A 19,553-nucleotide genomic window follows, 5' to 3' on the forward strand; every position below is an offset into this window, starting at 1 on the left:
GTACCGTGCCTTAGCTGAATATACAGCTTTCGAGCTGCTGGGGGTTCAATTAGGTCCATGAATTCCTCAGCCTTGGGCTCTGATTTTACTAGGAGGAACTCAGATGTCAGCCTACCCAGTGATGTAGAGCTCATTGATGTTTGATAGTTTAACATACATATCTGAGAGAGGAGTATATTCTTAGATATCCCAGGGCAACAGGTCTCAGGGGTATCCCATAATCCGGAAGAGCCTAGCCGGGTACTAACTGTACTAATATACTGAAGCCATGGGATCGTTTTGTATTTAAGAATAGGCCAAATCTCAGAAAATTCTGCTCTGTAATCAGCCAATTCAGGGACGGACCACAACCTCTTCCAATACATAATTGGTCTAGCACTTATGATCTCCTCTATTGGAAACAAGCCAAGATCAAATCTAAGAGGGATCAATGGCGTACTAGGCGGTAGCCCAACTAAGTTTCTAGCAAAAGACTGCTCAACCTTTTTGAGATTCGTAGTCTGCTTGTGCCCCCAAAGTTCAGCCCCATAGATTGCTGCCACTCTTGCTTGATGGCAATATATTTTAAGTGCTGGGGAGACCGGCCTAAAAGTAGATTCCCTAAAAACTTTACTTAATCCCCCCGCTAGCTGAGATCGCTTAAGCGTAGATTTGGCGATCTGCTTATACCAGTCAAAATTCTCAGTAAGAGGGACACCCAAATAAATAAATGTTTTAACCCTTTCCAGGGGGGTACCATATAGTACTGGGTTTGGACGTACACGCTTGGGGGGGGGGGGGGGGGGGGGGTTGAAGATCATAAACTTTGTTTTTCCTAGATTGATTTCCAACCCCCGAAGGTCACAAAACTCCACAAAACCATCGAGAATTTTTTGAATGCCCGATTATGTTCTAGACAGCAACAATGTGTCGTCTGCGAACATCAGAGCGGGCACTCTACCTGTTGCCAATCTAGGGGCGTCGTTGTTTATCACACCATTCAAATGTTCTACAAGGCCATTTATATAAAGGCTATAAAGGCTAAATAGAGTTGGTGCCAGCACGCACCCTTGACGAACTCCTTTTAAGACAGGGAATTGGTCTGTGAGTTCACCGTACCTTCCACACCTGACCTGCGCAAAATTATTTAGATGAAGCCTCGAAAGAATGGCTAACAAGTAGGGCGGGAGGCCTATGTCTGCTAGCGCTCTCCAAAGTTTTCCGCGCGGGACCAGATCAAATGCAGCCCGCAGGTCCACAAACACAAGGTAGAGGCTGCCACCCTCCACTTTTGCTTTTTTCCAATACAGGACCTGCAGGCAAAATATCTGATCTAAAGTGGAGGTGCCAGACCTAAATCCTGCCTGGAGTGTAGACAATATCCCATTTTCCTCAATCCACCCGAGGATCCTATCAAGGATAACCCTCCCCATCAGCTTTTGTGATGTATCAATTAAACTGATGGGTCTGTAGTTAGAGAGGGTTAATGGGCATCCCTTTTTAAAATAGGCACGATTTCTGCTCCCAACCAAGTAGGAGGCAGATCGTCACCCTGCAAAATACCATTAAATAAAACAACCAGATAAGGGGCCCATATTTTTGGTTGCGTCCCAAACAAGTCCCCTGGCAGTTTGTCCAAACCTGGAGCCTTATTTGGGAGCAAATTTCCTAATGCTGTCTCTACCTCGGTCAAGGTGATTAATTCATCTGGGGAAAGCCGTGAACAGGCGGCAATTGACCATCCCTGCTCTTCAGCCCCACTAACACTTTGGGATTGCTGGGGTTCAGTGATGTTATCAGGCGTACCACCAGACTCAGAAATGCCATAGAGAGCACAAAAATGGCTTTCCCAAATAGAAGGGGCAATGTTGGGTGCGGGGATGTGCCCACTAAGTCCAGTTGCAACTATCGACTAGAATAATTTGGAATTTTTGTTCCTAAGTGCAGATCCCAAATTCTCCCATTTAGTAGCCTCCCATTCCTTTTTTGCATCGCGAAGTGCCTTTTTATACACAGTACGGTGTGCCTTAATGGCCTCCCTGTTATTGGTTTTTAAAGCCTTTCTGGCATTCCGACAAGAGGCATTGTACCACTGAAAAGACGTGGTCCGAGGCTGGTTTGCCCTTCTCTCAGGGCAAAGAATATCTTTAAGTGCTGTGACCAATTGATTATGTATTTCAGATGCCCTGCCTAGATGGCCAAATTTCCCCATCTCTTCAATAAATGGAATGGTAATCTCATATAGTGCGGCAAGTCTGCTGTCGGACATCTGAAGATCTGGCCATTTAACCCTACGCCTACAGTTTGTGATAATTAAAGGCATAGTGACACAGTGATCATCCGAGATTTGGCATTTCAACCCAAAGCTCCCCATCTTGAGTGAGAGTACCAGGGCGTTATGGTCACTGTCAAATCTTTCAATGACCCTAAACTCGTACACCCTATCCCAATGCCTAGCCTCTATAAAAATATAATCGATTATTGAGGACTGGTTTAATCAGTTAAATGTGGCTTTCCCTGGTCTATCAGGCTCCACCCTCCCGTTACATGCTCGTAATGAAGTTGTGAGCGCAAATGACTGCAGTTGTAAAACTAAATGGGTCCATGCCTTGACCCGAGTAGTCAATGGCTCAGGAATGGCCCACAGTGAATCAACATCATCCAAGCCACCCAAATTTGTATCCATGAGTGGCTCGAAATGACAATTAAAATCGCCTCCCAGTATTAACACGGTGGAGGGGTCCATTGACTGGATGAGGGTCAACAAAGTTTCAATGGCCTCTGACTCAAGGCCCCGCCTAACTGGCCTTGAGTATAGATTAATCAGGGCAATGTTTGCCCCTTTTGGTATAGTCAGCAGTACGCACTGAACATCCAGCGAATTAGTTGGAATTTGCGATGCCTTGACTCCCAAGTGCGTGCCAACCCATATAGACAATCCCCCCAGAGGTCTGCTCTTCTCGCCCTTACTTGCCAAGATATCATACGTAGCAAATCCCTGGGCTATACTTCTTTTTAATGCCCAAGTTTCCTGCAACATACAAATGTCGTGTAGGGCCATAAAAGAGCCCCACTCAGGAATGGGCAGTTTACTCTTAAGTCCCGCCACATTCCAAGAGAGGATTTTAACATGGGCAGTCGGCAAATCTCGACTAGTTAAGTCGTAATCCAAGGAACCAAAGAAGTCATTAGTCACAGGAGGACTAATTTCTGTGGCCGACTCATACTCACAATTCAATAAATGTCGGTCAATAGAGGAAGGGGCAATTACAGGGTAGATAGTTTGTTCTGGTAACAGAGTTTGCGCTGGAGGGCTTGGCTTGGCATTCACAGCCTGGTACTCGATGGTGGGCGGCATTTGTATGATAGCACAACATGCCCAATTTTTGAGTATACCACAATGGTGTCGCCTTTGTGAGGGTGTTAGCCCAGCCCAGTCGTGAGTTCACCTGACGCCAAATCTGTATCGTGTGCAGTGTTGGACCGATGTACCTCTTTTCCTTAGTGCGGGAGTATAGGGAACCCAGGTAGCCCGAGCGGTCTGTCTGGTACCTATCCAGGGCATAAGCCGGGTCAGTCTGCGGGAAATATATCCAATGATTCACAGCCACCAACTGTGAGGTCCAGTAGTACAGCCTGAGGTCCGGCAACGCAATTCCTCCATCATACCAACCTTTCGTTAGTTTTTTTCAATGCCACTTTAGGAGCCCTACCATCCCCAGCAGCATTCGTATCTCCCCCTCCACTTCTGCAAAGTATGTGTCTGGGATTCGGTTTGGGTAATTTTGAAGAATATACAAAAAGCGCGGGAGCGCCAGCATTTTGAAGAGAGCGGCGCGGCTCACCAGAGATAAAGGCAATAACCTCCAGTGCTTCACGTCTGCCCGAAGCCTAGCCAACGGGGGTGCTAAATTACGAAAAGAGCTGGGTCTGGTGTAACAAAAACTCCCAGGTATCTAAATCCCTCTGCAGCTACTTCCAGTTTGCAATCCTTGGGAAGACGGGGAGTTTGTCCCTGAAGCACAAACAGCACTGACTTGCGCCAGTTGATTGCATACCCTGAGTACTTCCCGAAGTTTGCAAATATATTCAAAACAGAGTGTATGGATTTATATGGGGAGGCAAGATACAGTAATATGTCATCGGCATATAAGGATATTCTATCCTCATGATCCGTCGCCCACCGCAAGCCACGCACCATCGCATCCCGACGTATCCAGGCTGCCAAGGGTTCCAGCATAAGGGAGAATATCAGTGGGGACAGCGGACCTATATCTGTATTCTTGCTTTAAAACTCCCGGCTCCCTAGTGGTGCTTCTCTAGTGCACAAAACAGTGGAGCCTATGACTTTGTGTAACAGATCTGCTGGCCCGGAAAGCAATCTTTTTTTGGTAGCAATCACCTGTTTTTGATCAATCAGTGAGTTTGTGCTTTTCCTTCAAAAGAGCTTTATGTAATTCCCCAGGGACTGGGTAGTGCTTCAGAATGTTCCTTGATTCATTACAAATATCACTGAAGGATTTCACTTAAATCAGGAAATAATATTTCCTGTGTTTCAGACATGACCCCATCCTTCCTCGGCGGAGGACACTTCACAATCCTGATGTTTTCAGATCTCAGACATATTCCCAGGAAAAAGCAGCTCCTTTTAGTTTCTGAACTTCTGTTTTTAGTATGTGGTGGATTTCTTGCAAACTTTGCAGGCAAGACTATCTAAAAGCAAGCAAATGTGGATAAAGCCATATATTTAGACTGTTGTAAAATGTTTCATAATCTTTGGCAAGCGCTATTGTACATGATCAGTGCTGGAGCACCAGTAACTTTTTCTTTGAACATCTATCCATGTGAAAATCGTGTTTACTATCCGAACTCATACAGCATTCATTTCTTGCAGGAAGACCATGAGGAAACGATATGTGGACCTCTATGACTACAACAGAGATTTAATAAATGGCTACAAAATTCGGAGCAACAACCACAATGAGCTCTTGAACAGTCTCAAGTTTGTGAACCAAGCCATACAAAGGGCCGGGCGTTTGCGAGGTAAGAAACAGAACTTTTCCTTTTTTCTTGATCAGAGTGAGGGGACAAAAGCAAGACAGTAAAGTTCATGATCATAATCAGCACTAGGATAAAAGATAGTGCAGGCTTGTGGGACATACTGCCTACCCGGTGGCATTGCCCTAAACTCTCCCTGTTTTGGGAAAAGGCTGCAGACACTTTGAAGGGGGTAAAGGTGTTACTGTTGCTCTTGACTCCAGACGTGCTGCTTCTAGGGATGTAGCCTCCCTACACTTAAGCTGATGACAAAATGTGAATGGTATATGATCTTGCAATGCCTGGAGGTGGCCAAAGTGAATAAAGCACAAATTGTGTAAAAAACAGAATCACCTCTGTTCGCTCAGTGGTTCCTCAGGCTCTGGTCCCTTTTAGCAATAAAACGACTCACCAGCAACATGAATAGAACTACTCTGTGATTTTTGGCCAAATGGAAACCAGTTTATAGAATGATGTGTTAAGGCCTGCCAAACACTGTACTAGCCTTGGGCATCTTTGAGTGAGATGGCATGCCTCCATTTAATAAGTTGTGAAAGTGTTTATCTGCCAGTTTGAGGAATGGACTGAAAGTTATCTTTGAGAACATTCTCTTAGTGCCTTACTGTGGTGAGGTTAGATTATGTCCCCCTAGTTTGAAGGGTGCAGGGGATAGTTAGTGTGGCGATTCTAGTTTCTTTCCTTTGGAACATTTTTCCTTTCTTGACTAGTGCCACAGGAGGTATGTCTGGCTGTTTGCCATGTTTTGGATTTGCATTATATATAGCTTCGTCAAGTTCCACTCGTAGGGGTGATGAACTGAGGCTGTTGTCATATGTTTTGTTTTTTCGATTGAAATATCATTAAAAATAGTTACACAAAAAAAATATTTCAGGTAAAAGAGTAAGGGATTTAGGATTGCCAAAAGTTAAACAAAGTTTTTAATAGCTCGTTACGTTTAGTACAGTATTCAAGTTTGGCATGTTTAAATCAAGGTTAAAGTAGGAGTCTGGCCACTAGCAACAAAAGGAAATGGCATCTGATGGGTTTGTATGGGCTACGTAAAATTATGGATTCATGCAATTTCTAACAGGTGAGACAGTGCCCACACAATTTAAAATTCATCATCACATTTGGGCACTTTGTTCGCATTCGCATCTGAGAGAAATCAAATTTAGCTTAGGAATGAGCTGGTGTTGAAGCATAATTGAAGAATCCTCCAGAGGAGCTTGTGTTGATACTGCACGTATAATGCCTAGTATGCAGATTTCATTTTTGTAGAGCACATCATCACAAATGGTTTCATTTCTCTATTACTGTACCAGGAGTGAGTGAGTAATCCATTAGACTTTTTAATAAAAACGTACATTTTAACTGATTGCAAAAGCAAAAAAAGCCTGGAACTGTAGCGTAGTTGTAGTTTAATTGGAGAGCATTTTGTAAATGAGATGCCTTATAAGAAAATTAATCTTCCACCTGTAGAACAGTGGCAGATAAAGTTTAACAACAGTCCACTTGCACTTATGCAGCTCTTTCGTAGGCTGGGGTGACAGAGTAGCTGTCTGCAAGACGTCTTACTTACAATTTTCATAGAGTGGGATAGCCCCCTTCAACCATGGTTTATTCGGATCAGCCTTTTTCAGCCATCGTTACTCACATTTTAAATCAGTCCAGAAGATTATTCCTATCTCACCTCATACTATTGGCTGGTTGGTGGTTTCATTCCAGGTCCTTATGGAGTGCTTGCATTGCACGAGGGGCTACTTTACATTGGAATGGTGTACTCAAATATTACACTTTGTTACATTCAGTTCTGTATCTTGTACATTTCTTTAATGTAAAACAAACCATATTTTTTAATAGCACTCGTCACTACCACCCACAACTGCCCCAAGGCGGCCAATAATACCATCAGACCTCACTAATAGCACCCCCACCAGAAGCCCCATCAAAGCCAATACTACTACTAAGTATCACCACCATACCCCACCAGTAGTGCTACTAATACCACCAAACCATTGCCACCAGTTCCACTACCACTGAACCATCATCATAAAATCGTTACTCGGTTGCCCAAAGCAACCATAAAAGAATACAATCAATAATATCAACAACAGATAAAACCGCTGCGGGCTGGTACACAGCGCCTCCCTCACTCGCAGACAATGCGCTTTAGAGGAGAAGCGACGCGACAAAAAGCAGAAAAGCACCATTGACTCGCTTATACGCAATGTACACACCCAACTCCTCTACATATGTTCAGCTGACCTCCGCCGCCGGAACTCCGGGTTGTCGGCTAAATGGCTGTGTCTCATCATCTGACTGTGTATATTCAAACATTGCCGACCTGATGCTCTGGCGCAGGACTGTACATTGCCAATTGATGCACCTGTGGTTAATAAAGGTTTTCAAAAAAAAAAAAATCAACAACAGATAAAACAGTCATATAGGAATCGATAAAAAGATCCAATAAACAATCAATTAAGTTAAAAACTCCATATACAGTAAATCAATATTCAATCAGATCTCGACCGCCTAGAAATCCATGCAGCCCGTAAAAAACTGACCACTGCAAATAAAACATGAACATTAGGAAGCAACTGCAGATAAACGAGGGCAGGTTGCACTTTTGGAAAAACTTAGATTTTTTAGCAGTGGGACTGAAAACTGCTTCCTAGGCCTGCTAAAATAATAAAAAATATAGGATGTCCTGCGGAGACCGATTGTTGCAGGGCAACCTGCATCCAGATTGAACCCAACCACATGGTGAGACCAAAAAATGTGATTACTGACCATATCAAAATCTTGCCAAAACAAATCTGCCTCGTCCGTTAGAGACCTGTACTAAAAATTGCTCCATATCCTGAGCTGTTTTTAGGACCATGTGGGTTCTCACCGAGGGTGTCATTAGTTCAGCCTCTTCACGGGTTAGCCATTTCTGCTCAAGAAATAACCCTTTTACAACCTTTAAATATTGAGATGTCAATGATTGGGGGCTCAGAAATATGTCTACTCTTTCTAAAGAGGCAAAAGTCGCTTTCACATTGGTAAACCAAGGGATTCTGTGCGCAGCATCGAGGAACAAACTATCTGATAAAATCAGCTTGTTAAGCTGTAGATTCTCCCTAGTCCAGATCTTTATCCAACAAAGTAGAGGACTAAGAGCGACTAAATCAGCTATATTATGGGATCCAGGATCTAGATGGACTGAAAAAGCTGGGGTGCCTGCCTTAAGAACTAATTTTTTGTTACCTGGATTGTGTATGTCTTTACATACCCCCAGATCTCACTACCATACTAGGTCTGGGACACGATTTAGCTTGGTAGATCTTAAGTAGGCTCTGGGGCGAGCATGAGTCCACCCTGCTTGTAAAACTGGCCATCGCCCCAATGCTTTTGGCAAGACCTGCATGCTTTTCCTTCAGAAGGGGCTACCACTTAGTCTTGTTGTCGAAATGGACTCCTAAATAGGGGAATGACTAAACTTTACCACAGTACTAATTTTACCACCAATGCTACACCCCCCTCTTTCATCACCACCAATACCATAACGCATTGCCAAAGCAGGTAGGTTTAGCTTTAATGTGCTATCGCATGAACACGTAATTTCTGTATGCCTCTGCTCCCATGCTTTGTCACATTAAACCATACCTATCGACTGCCAAAGATTGTTTCTGTTTGCTGCTTTGGCCACTATACATTGAATCGTAAATATGAATCCAGTTAGGTTGATTAAAGGGCAATTTCACACTGTAGACAAACTACAGGACTCTGCAGTTACTTTAGCAAATACGCTTGTAGCCTAGGTGTAAAGCACAGCTTTTGCTATCCATCCACTCCCCTTAGAGGCACTTGCAAAGTGCACATATTTGTGATGTGATAACATGAAAAATGGCTAAAAGAATCTGTGATTTTTCCTATTTTTACACAATTTTGAAATGAAACCGTAACAATTTAATACCCAAACGGCCAGGCTAAAAATGAATAACACATTGCAAGGGAGCTTGGTGATATAATTTTTGTTGCACACATTAACTCCTGCCAAGGTAAAGTCACTCACTGTCTGAGACATAAAAGTAAGACATACATTCTACTGTAGTGACTCCTGTATTGGTGTTCAAGTTTTTCTTCTGAAATCCACTCCGTGAAGAGTATTTTTTTGCTCATGCCTCAGGGTGAATGCAGACAGTGCCTATTGAAGTCCCATTGGCTATCCCGCATTTCTTCTGTAAGCTCTGTTCCTGCTAGAGAGGGCCAGAATAACTCGATGGAAAAGCGAAATTGCAAGATTCTGATCCATGAGGGCCAGTAGTGTCTCTATTCCCTAGTAGGTTTCCAGTGTTGCGCTCTGATAAAGGCAAAAACAAATGAGAAACATTCTCAACACTGAAGGACTTTCTCACTAGATAAATATTCTTGTACTTAGATTTTTCTATCCCATTCAGGCTGTTAAGGACTAGTGCTTTTAATATTTATTTTCAAAAAGTCCCCTGGAGTCCAGCTTAAAAGAAGGAATCCTTTATCAAGTACAGCAGTATTTTTCTTTAATCTTTATCCTTAAATTCATCCTTAAGTGAGTGCCACCATATCCACACCCGCAGCCAGCCTTTGTGCAGGAATTTTCAAAGCCTCAATAGCAAAATGACCCTCTTTCCCTGCCCATCATTAGTAACAAAACCCTTTGTTTCAGTCTGGTCCACTCTTCTTTAAGCGCCACAAAGCAGCTACGTGCAGTCATTCATGTAGAGCTGGCCTTGTTCACATCTCAGCACACGGGTGGGACACGTAAGCATTCCTACTGCTCTACAACATAGCTCTAGGGCTATTTCTGTTTCTGGTTGGTGATGTTACCTTGTTCATAGATGGACTTTGGGATTAGAACTACATACATTTCCTAAAACAGGGTATGGGTGAAAAAGTATGGATCGGGCTGAGGGCCAGTATTTCCACATAATGGTGGAGCTCTGTACCAAAGCTTTGATCTCTTTTGTGCAGGTATGTGCCAGAGTACCTGTAACCCACTGGGGAAAGACCAGAATTACATCTGTAGGGAGGGGCTCCATTTGTGAGTGGCAGTCCCAGCAGAAACTCAGTGGTGGCCTTCTGCTGCTTTCCCTTACTGCCTACAAGAGGCACAACTGCACAGATCTGGCAGTACCAGTGATAAAAGCCCTGCAATGCTGGACTCCAGGTGCAAGTTGTTTGGTTGGGGATAGGGGTTTGGGTGGGGGAAGCGTGGTGCTCCAGTTAAGACAATAGAGCCAGGGACTCATGCAGGAAAGGAGAAGAGTTACTCAGCTGACCCCGCAACCAAGCATGATCCATGTGGTAACTGAGGGCATGTGCGAACATGAAGGAACGCTGGTCAAGTCCCAGGACATCAGAGCTAGTATTGAGGAAACTACTGTGGAACAGACAGCTAGGAGGCAGTGGCCTGACTGAGAGCAGCCCTATTGGCCAGAAAATAATCCCTGGAGGACTACTTTGAGTCATAAGGTAGAGCAAAAAGAAAATAAAGGGCCAATGTGACATGCAGGGTAACCCAGGTGGAAATATGGCCCTTACTGCAGGCTAGAGGACCCTCTTAAACTCAATCCAAGATCTCCACTCTGACATGGCTGTCAAGATGAGTACTGTTGAACAAGCAGGGAAAACTGGAAGCACTGTCAGGGCAGGGATGATTGGTGGAGAAAGATTAAGGATGCCAGAAACATAAGATCCAGACCTTGATGGGGCAAGATCAAGGAATCTGGTGAGAGTGCAAGAGTCGGCCACCTTTAGGGACTGTGTAATTGGGGGACTTACTCAACTGAAAGAGAGACTTGACCAACCTGACAATATGTGAAGGTGGGGGATGCTGTGGGTCCTGGAGGTCATCGGTTCCATTGCGTCAGAGTTACTGCCAGCAGAAATGGAAGGGGTGCCCAGGGTTGGATCATGAAGATTGTTGCCAAAACAATCAGTATGGCAGTTTACACAGGGTCCTATAGGTCTCGGGAGAATTTAAACTGGGTGGGGTCTTTCGCTGGAGGATTTTGCTTACTGTACTTTATTATTTTTCATATATTTGTCTCTCTGCTCCCTTTCTTGGCCCTAGTTGTGTTTTCTTTGAGCACTAACTGTAGGAAGCTGGCTCTTTATATAGTTGACCTAAAAGAGGCACACTGTAAAAAACAAAACAAAAATCCAATTGGCTTAAAGAGGCACAATTGATAACCTAAATGCTCTCTTTCATGGTAGTGTGGGCGAGCAGTTACCCATATAAGATGGTAGTGCTAAGCATTTGTTGACACACACACACACAGGCAATAAATGACACACACACTAAAGAGTAAATTTGAGACCAATTTAGAAAAATACATTGTAATTTTACATACATTTTAATACCAAGAACTTGGTTACCAAGTAAGTACTTTTACACACAATGCTTTCCTATGGGAGAAAAGGCATTTATAGCATTGTTATTTGGGTTCTGTTTCTGGGAATCTCCTTTGGGACTTGGGGTTGTTGGGGGGGGCAAGGTCCAAAGTACCACCAGCAGTTACTTGTTACCTGCCCTGGGTCATCTGGTTGCAGAGGTGCCAGTGGGGTTGGTAGCTGTGCACGCTACGCCGGTTGAAAGAAGGGGGGGGGGGGGCACCTAGAAACAGGCTGCAGAGGGGGACTTGGGGACAAGTCCATGAGCTCCCAACTGGGGTCTCTGATCACAAGAGTCCCGGGGACAGGGGGGCATAGCCGGTTCATCAGTAGCTGGGTTGGGGCCCTGGGTGAAAGGTCAGCTGGACTCTGTGCGCCTGGGAACCTTGCGGTTGTCTGTTTCACTGGTTGAGGGTGAAAAATCTGAACAGATGGGCCACTCTGGAAGTGGATCTCTGCGTTGCTGACGTCCCTCAACGACTGCTTTGTCTTGGAGTCCTGACTGGACTCTTATGCACTCTGCTTGCTACAAGGGGTCTGGTACCCTGGGTATTGGTCCTGCGCAGCTCTGGCCGGTCTTGGTTTCCTCTAACTTGGTGCGGAGGGGGGTGGGGGCAGATCTGACCTTAAGGAGCACAAAGCCCTCTTCCTGAGGAGCTGCAGCATTGGGCTGGCCAGGGAGCGGGAACTCTGTAGACCAGACTTTGCTTTTCAGTCCCTGCAGGCGAGTAGCTCCTCTACCGCAAAGGAGATTACTTTGCAATTTGCGAAGGCTGGTAGTCTCTTGGGGTTCTTGGAAGCTGGTCAGCTACAGGATGAATTGCTGGGTCACGATTGTTGAAACTTAGTGCAGCAGGCAGGGTTTCGCACCAAAAGTCCACAGCAGTCTTCAGTTCTCTCTTTTTCTCACGGCTCTCGTGTCCTTCTCCTCTTGGTCCCTCAAATCTAAGCTCCGTGTGCCACCTAATTACTCAATTTAGGGGCATTATGGGGAGTGACAGGTAGCAGCCAATGTGCTACTTACCTTTAGGGTGTCTACACCCTTCTATATGACCACTTCCCGTGGGAAGTGGGCATAACCCTGACCCAGAGAGCCTAATTCTGCCAAAACTAAGATTGCGGAATTTCTAAAGTCGTGTCCACATATAGTAACACGCCTTAAGGATGGTACTAGCCTGAGAGAGGGGCACACCTCATGACTAGGTAATTTTCCCACCTGTCCTGGGGCCAAATGGGCCCAGGACAGAGGGTGGCATTCCCCCTGTCTGGGGAAGCCTTGGGTTGCATATCAAAGGTGGCAGAGGCCTTTAAAGCCTCCTGCGTTGATATGCTGATTACTTGGCCATCCTGCTTGGAGGGGGTGACAATACTTCGGGCTGGAGCAGACATTGTTTCTGCCCTCAGAGAGCACAGGCTCTCACCTGTGGGGATGGCAGGCTGGTCTACATCAATCAGCCAAAGCACTAGTAGTCTGTAGGTTTTCAGGGAAGGTGCCCGCTGCATGCATGTATTAATAAATCCATCATTGTGGGTTTATTAATACGAGATGTTGGATACCAAACATCTCTAGCTTCAGTGAAGCCATCATGTAGCTGGGGAACTCGTAAATACCAGTATCCAGCACATGTACTCAAAATGGCTTCCCTGTCCACTAGAATGAAGTATAACTTAACAGGGGCATATCTGCTGCTGCAGCTATGTCCACACTTTTTCTAGTGTACCTTGCCTTACGGCTGTATGCCTGCTGTGGGGTGACTTACCTATACTGAATGCAGTGTTTGTAGAAATGGGGCACATGTGTGCCATGCTGTGTCATGTTTTCACTTTTATGTGCACCCTGGCATGCAGTCTGCATGACAGTTTGCGTGTAGGTACTGAGGGGTCCCTTAGGGAGCCACACAATACATGCTGCAGCCCTTAGGGACCCTCTTTAGCCTCCTTGCTCTACGAACTAGGGGTACCAATTACTAGGGACTTACAGGGGAGTGCTAACGGTATTGCCAATTGGGGAGGAAATATACAGTTTTAGGGAAAGAGATCTGGTACTGGGGATCTGGATAGCAGGAACCCAGTGCACTTCTGTCACAATTTCATCAGATTCCAGGCAAAAAGTGGGGGTAGCCATATCAACAAGCATTGGCATAGCCAATAGGTCTCAGTTTTGGTACCTTATAAGTGATTAGCCATGCAACACTTGATGTTGTTTAATGAAGGTTATTGTGCTGGATAATTAAACACTTATACTGTCCCAAAGGCGAGACCTATTGGCTATGCATTGTGGGGGCCTTATAAGTGTTTAGGTAGAGGTATTGACTTTGCCAATGTTTCTAAGCTGTGCTATAGAGAAGTGTGGCTGCTGTGCAGTGTGCTGAGAAGTTGTAATTAAATAGTGTAAGAATCATTGAGTGATGCTGTGGTGTCGTTGAGTGATGCTGTGCTGGCCCTGAGTTATGCGGTGGTCGTGTTGAGTGATGCTGTGGTGGTGGTGAGTGATGCTGTGGTGGTGCTGAGTGATGCTGTGGTAGTGCTGAGTGATGCTGTGGTAGTGCTGAGTGATGCTGTGGTGGTGCTGAGTGATGCTGTGGTGGTGCTGAGTGATGCTGTGGTGGTGCTGAGTGATGCTGTGGTAGTGCTGAGTGATGCTGTGGTGGTGCAGAGTGATGCTGTGGTGGTGCAGAGTGATGCTGTGGTGGTGCAGAGTGATGCTGTGGTGGTGCAGAGTGATGCTGTGGTGGTGCAGAGTGATGCTGTGGTTGTGCAGAGTGATGCTGTGGTTGTGCAGAGTGATGCTCTGGTTGCGCATAGTGATGCTGTGGTGGTACTGAGTAATGTTGTAGTTGTGCTGAGCGATGCTGTGGTGGTGCTGAGTGATGCTGTTGTAACGCATAGTGACGCTGCAGTAGTACTGAGTGATGATGTGGTGTTTCTGAGTGATGATGTGGTGTTTCTGAGTGATGTAGTGGTGGTGTTGAGTGATGTAGTGGTGGTGTTGAGTGATGTAGTGGTGGTGTTTGAGTGATGTAGTGGTGGTCCTGAGTGATGTAGTGGTGGTGTTGAGTGATGTAGTTGAGTGATGCTGTGGTGAAGGTGAGTGATGCTGTGGTGGTCCTGAGTGATGCAGTGTTGTCCCTGAGTGATGCAGTGTTGTCCCTGAGTGATGCAGTGTTGTCCCTGAGTGATGATGTGGTGTGGCTGAGTGATGCTGTTGTGGCCCTGAGCGATACTGTTGTGGGTTTGAGTGACGCTGTGGTTGTGGCCCTGAGCGATATTGTTGTGGCTTTGAGTGACACTGTGGTGTTGCTGTTGTTGTGCTGAGTGATGTGTTGCTGGTGGTGAATGATGTGGTGTTGGCGCTGAGTGATGCTGTGTTGGCGCTGAGTGATGCTGTGTTGGCGCTGAGTGACGCTGTGTTGGCGCTGAGTGACGCTGTGGTGGCGCTGAGTGACGCTGTGGTGGCGCTGAGTGACGCTGTGGTGGCGCTGAGTGACGCTGTGGTGGCGCTGAGTGACGCTGTGGTGGCGCTGAGTGACGCTGTGGTGGCGCTGAGTGACGCTGTGGTGGCGCTGAGTGACGCTGTGGTGGCGCTGAGTGACGCTGTGGTGGCGCTGAGTGATGTTGTGGTGGCGCTAAGTGATGTTGTGGTGGCGCTGAGTGCTGGTGCCGAGTACTGCTGTGGTAGCGCATAGTGATGCTGTGGTGTTCCTGAGTGATGATGTTGTGGCCCTGAGCGCTATTATTGTGTGCTTGAGTGACGCAGTGGTGGTGCTGAGTGTTGCTGTAGTTGCGCGTGGTGGTGATGTGTGAGAGGAGAGAAAGAGAATTAGAGAGGGTATAGAGAGCGAAAGGGATAGAAAGGGCGAACAGAGAATGAAGAGTGGAGCGGGATAGAGCAAGAGAAAGAAGTGGCGAGAGAGTGAATAAAGGGGTTTGAAAGAGAAACAGATAAAGGGGTGAGAGAGAATGAAAGGCTAAAAAAGAGCGAGAGAGAACAGTTATTTAAGTAGAGAGAGAATTAGAGAGGGGAGAGAGAGAAGGAGAGAGACAATACGAGAGTGGGGGGTGTGGAGTTTAAATAGAGTGAAGAAGTGATGCGGATAAAGTTACATAAAATATTGCTTTGTGCAGGGCACGAAAAAATCTTTAAAAAAAAAAATTGTGACAAAAATATTGTCAATTAGGCTGTGACTCCGAATATAAGCTAAATAGCGATATAAGGGGAAATAAACCCACCGAAGCAATATTTATAACAAGACCCAAAAACTAGAGAAAACACCATCTATAGCATAATGTAAACAGTGTTACAGTTAATCCAAAAGTCCAAAATAAATAATAGCCATGGCCATTTTAAAAGTGAATCCTTTCTACCATTTTTGTGTGTTTTGTAACCCCTTAATTTTGTGTTTGGTTTATTTTTCCAGCATTTTACCCCTATTGTGGACAAAATTTCGTCCCGCAAACAACCCTGTGTAAAAGATTAACCATTAGAAAGTACAGGCTTATGGGGGATAGAAATGTTTGGATTTAATCGTAAACATAATCTCCGCTAAGGGGAAACATCAATCGAGGAGGATGGCTCTGTCTGACTTGTGCCCCAGTGGCGCCTCAGCTCATTTCCTGCTAACACGTGTAAATTCCAAAACATCAATCAAGGAGGATGGCTTGGTCTGGCTTGTGCCTCAGTGGCGTCTGTTTCCTGCTAACACTTGTTAATGTTGGCATTGTAATGTCAGTGCAAACATGCTTTGCAGACAATGTTGCCATGAAAATGCACGTCCCTATCATGGGAAAATAAAAACCAACCCCAACATAAAAGGATGGGGAAAAAAAGTAGATATCGCACAAGTTAAACTCGGGAAACATGAAGCACAAGTTGAACTGGGGAAAGTAGCACTTGGGTTAATTATTACCTGATGCTAATACACGTCTTCATCATAATAGAGACTATGTCTGTATTAGTACAGGCTGCAGAGGCCTAGCAGTTTAGGAAGCCTGTCAAGTTTACTTAATAGTTCCACAGTATAATGACGAAGCCAACACGTTTATTGGAGCTGGGCTGACGTAATTTGCTGCAGTAGAGTCTTTTCTGTTGCTTTGGGTTTGGTTGTTTAAAGTGAGGCTGGGACGGAAATAACGTGATCTATAAACAGTAACTATTAAATGCAGAAAATTTTAATACTTTTTTTGATATGCGTCACTACTTGTGTCAGATCCGATACAGCGCCCCATGAGTGCAAGTCATCATGGCGCCCCTTAGATCATCAACTCATAAACCTCTCTGCCCTGGGAGATATTAGCTGGGCCACAGTCCTAAATTGTGCCCTGCTAACGTCCTATAGGATTAAAAGTGCACACTCGAGTGGGGTTTGACTGAGGCCTTAAAAGGTGCTGCCTCGTGCTTATTAAATGATAATATAAAGGCATAGAGATATATTTATATAACTTGACGACCAGAACTGCCTACTTAGTAACTGGGGAACCAGGTACAAGTCTGGTATTGATACCAAAGGTAAAAGTGGATTAAATAAAAGTAAATATGGCAAGTTAAACCGAGATAATTGTTTCGGGAAACACGACGCACAAGTTGAACTCGTGAAAGTGGCACTCAGGATATGCACGTCCCTATCATGGGGAAACAAAAACAAACCCCAATAAACCTTTTTTTTTTTTAAACTGAAAATGATTGCGGCTGTGAACTGCCTTGGATCTCAGCTTACTGCAAAGCAAGCAAACTCCAGCAGGCGTATGAATTGCATTTACTTCCATCACAAGCACGATGCCAATTATTCCATTTCCACGCTCAGGGTTAGTAACTCGACTGCCATCCTAGGGAGGCTCACGTTCCCGGATAAAGTTATTATCAAAAGCCTTCTACTTTTGTCCTGGCTGAGCACAAGTAAGATTATCCAGCTCATATAATAAAGACAAGCCCGGGAGTTGTGCGCGCGCGCGCGCTAAAAGGCAAAAGTGAAAGCAGGCTGGCAAGTGGTGTGCGATGTGCGCGCACCATGACGTGAGAGGAAAGCCAGATAGCACCTCTGCTCGTCATTATGCGTGTAACCGCACACTCGATGCCAGCCAAACAGCTGTGGTAGCACTTTTAAAAGCCCACACACTAAATGTCTCGTCAGAGCAGCGCATGCGCTGGCTCAGGCGAGACCTAAAAAGGGGCACTTCCCTGCACTAACATGGAAGTGGGTTTATGATTTTGGAAACTAGGCGCTTAGGCTGTGGATTTATAGTCAAGTGGCTTGCTGGTGACAGTACTGAAGAGTGCTACATAATTATTTAATATACTGCAGTTGTGTTTATGTAATAAAATGTTGTAAACCATAAATTACAAATAAAGGTATTTGACTTCTTTCTGATCATGTTTTTTCCAGTTGGAAAACCGAAGGCACAAGTGATCTCAGCCTGCAGGGATGCCATTCGAGGCAACAACCTAAATGTCCTTTTCAAGATAATGCGTGTTGGGACTGCATCAACTTAGACAGTTGGCCTTAAAAGCATTGAGAACGCTCATCGCCTGCAGTAAGGAATGATCTGCCTAGAAGCATAGATGAGAAAAAAGAAAACTCTTCCTGAAGAACATTCAGAATGGTTTAATTGTGCTGGGATTTTATGACCATGGATGCAAGCTGCCTTTAGCTTACAAGAATCCCTGTACATTTGCACTAGACACTGGTTTAGCGACGCCTAACTTGGATGCATACGGAGAAGTGTTTTAGAGAGTTCAAATAGTGTTATGTACACCTGTTAGCAGGACATTTCGACTTTTGGTCCATGTTTTGATACATTCCTCTTTGTGAATAAGCAACTCGGTTGTTTATCTATCTGAATGCTAGCTCTTTTGTAAAACATTACTGTGATTCTTTGAGTAATTTCTTAATTGTGTGTGAGAGATTTGTTAGATTAAGTTATTTTTCTTCTCCCATCCATCTATTCCAGGCAAAATTTTATCTCCCTGCAAACCATCTGTACTTTCCACATGTCAGACGTTATTCTCTCTGTAGGGTTACAAAACCATGACTGAACCTACAAAGCCTAGATCACTGTTCTTTATTTATGTGAATCAAAGCAAGACCCTTGAGGCACATTAATGATTTGGTCCGATACAACAAGATTTCACCAGCAGCTGCAGGTTTAATACATTTCGCAAATATTGCACAGTTTCATTGTTAAGCTGGGGCCTCTAGAATACCTACATCATTTAACTTTCTAGTTATAAATATGTTATTTTACACATACTAATAGGAAACAACAGGGAAAGCTGTTTCTTCAACCGGTTATGTTACTGTTCCTGTATCGCTTAAAGCAATTAGGACTCAACATCATGTAAATATTATGACTATGTTGACTTTCATTATTTTATTGTGATAAAATAGTTTTCTAAATTCAGAAGATATTTATTACACTTTTATATGTGTCTTTAAAAATGTGGCCATTAGCTGTAAAATATTATTACCATTTGCTATACACTATCATCTAAAAGAAAACAGTAGTTAGAACATATTATACATGGCACGGGTCAGTGCTTAATTTGTGCCGGTGCTTTCCGGTGCTCAGCACCGGCACTTAATTGCCAGCACCAGGGTTTATGACTGTCTGCCACATGGTAGTGGTGTCTGCAAATGTAGGTACGAGCACAACAACTTCTGCTTATTATTTCAATTTACATTTCCAGTTATTAGTATTTGCCTCCAATGCCATTCTTATAGCTTTGGGGGCATGTAATAGCATGAATTGTCACACTTTTAAGAGTGTGATGATTAGTAGCTTGTTGGTGCTGTCATGCCATATTGGCATCTTTAATTTCTTTCATTCTCAGCAGCACTGACAGCTAAATACATAACACAGAAAGACAATTAAACATAAATACTAACCTAACGGCGGTGAAGACCTTAGACAGAACATTTCATATGCAGCACAACACAGAAATGCCACTTTTGTGGAGTACAATGCCACTGCTTACTTCATTAGCGACTACAAGATTTAAGAGAAAGAAATGACAAAACACATCACCGACCCTAGAGAAGCATAAGCAGTATGAAAATCCCCTCCAACGAACCTCTCCAAAACCAAATCATAAACCCACAGCAGAATAATTAAGCCACTGCAGCCCAACC

General features: G+C 44.5%; 1 protein-coding gene across 1 annotated transcript in view; it reads left to right on the plus strand.

The window, feature by feature from the left end:
- The window catches only part of BBS2 (Bardet-Biedl syndrome 2), a 263,238-nt gene extending 243,685 nt beyond the window's left edge, over positions 1 to 19,553 (plus strand). Inside the window, exons 19-20 of the mRNA XM_085638719.1 lie at positions 4,874 to 5,022; positions 17,811 to 19,553. Of these exons, the coding sequence (XP_085494845.1) occupies positions 4,874 to 5,022; positions 17,811 to 17,917 (256 nt within the window). The 3' untranslated portion in view covers positions 17,918 to 19,553. The remainder of the gene's footprint in view (positions 1 to 4,873; positions 5,023 to 17,810) is intronic.

Source organism: Triturus cristatus, chromosome 12 (assembly GCF_964204655.1).
Source record: "Triturus cristatus chromosome 12, aTriCri1.1, whole genome shotgun sequence".
NCBI classification, from domain to species: Eukaryota; Metazoa; Chordata; class Amphibia; order Caudata; family Salamandridae; genus Triturus; species Triturus cristatus.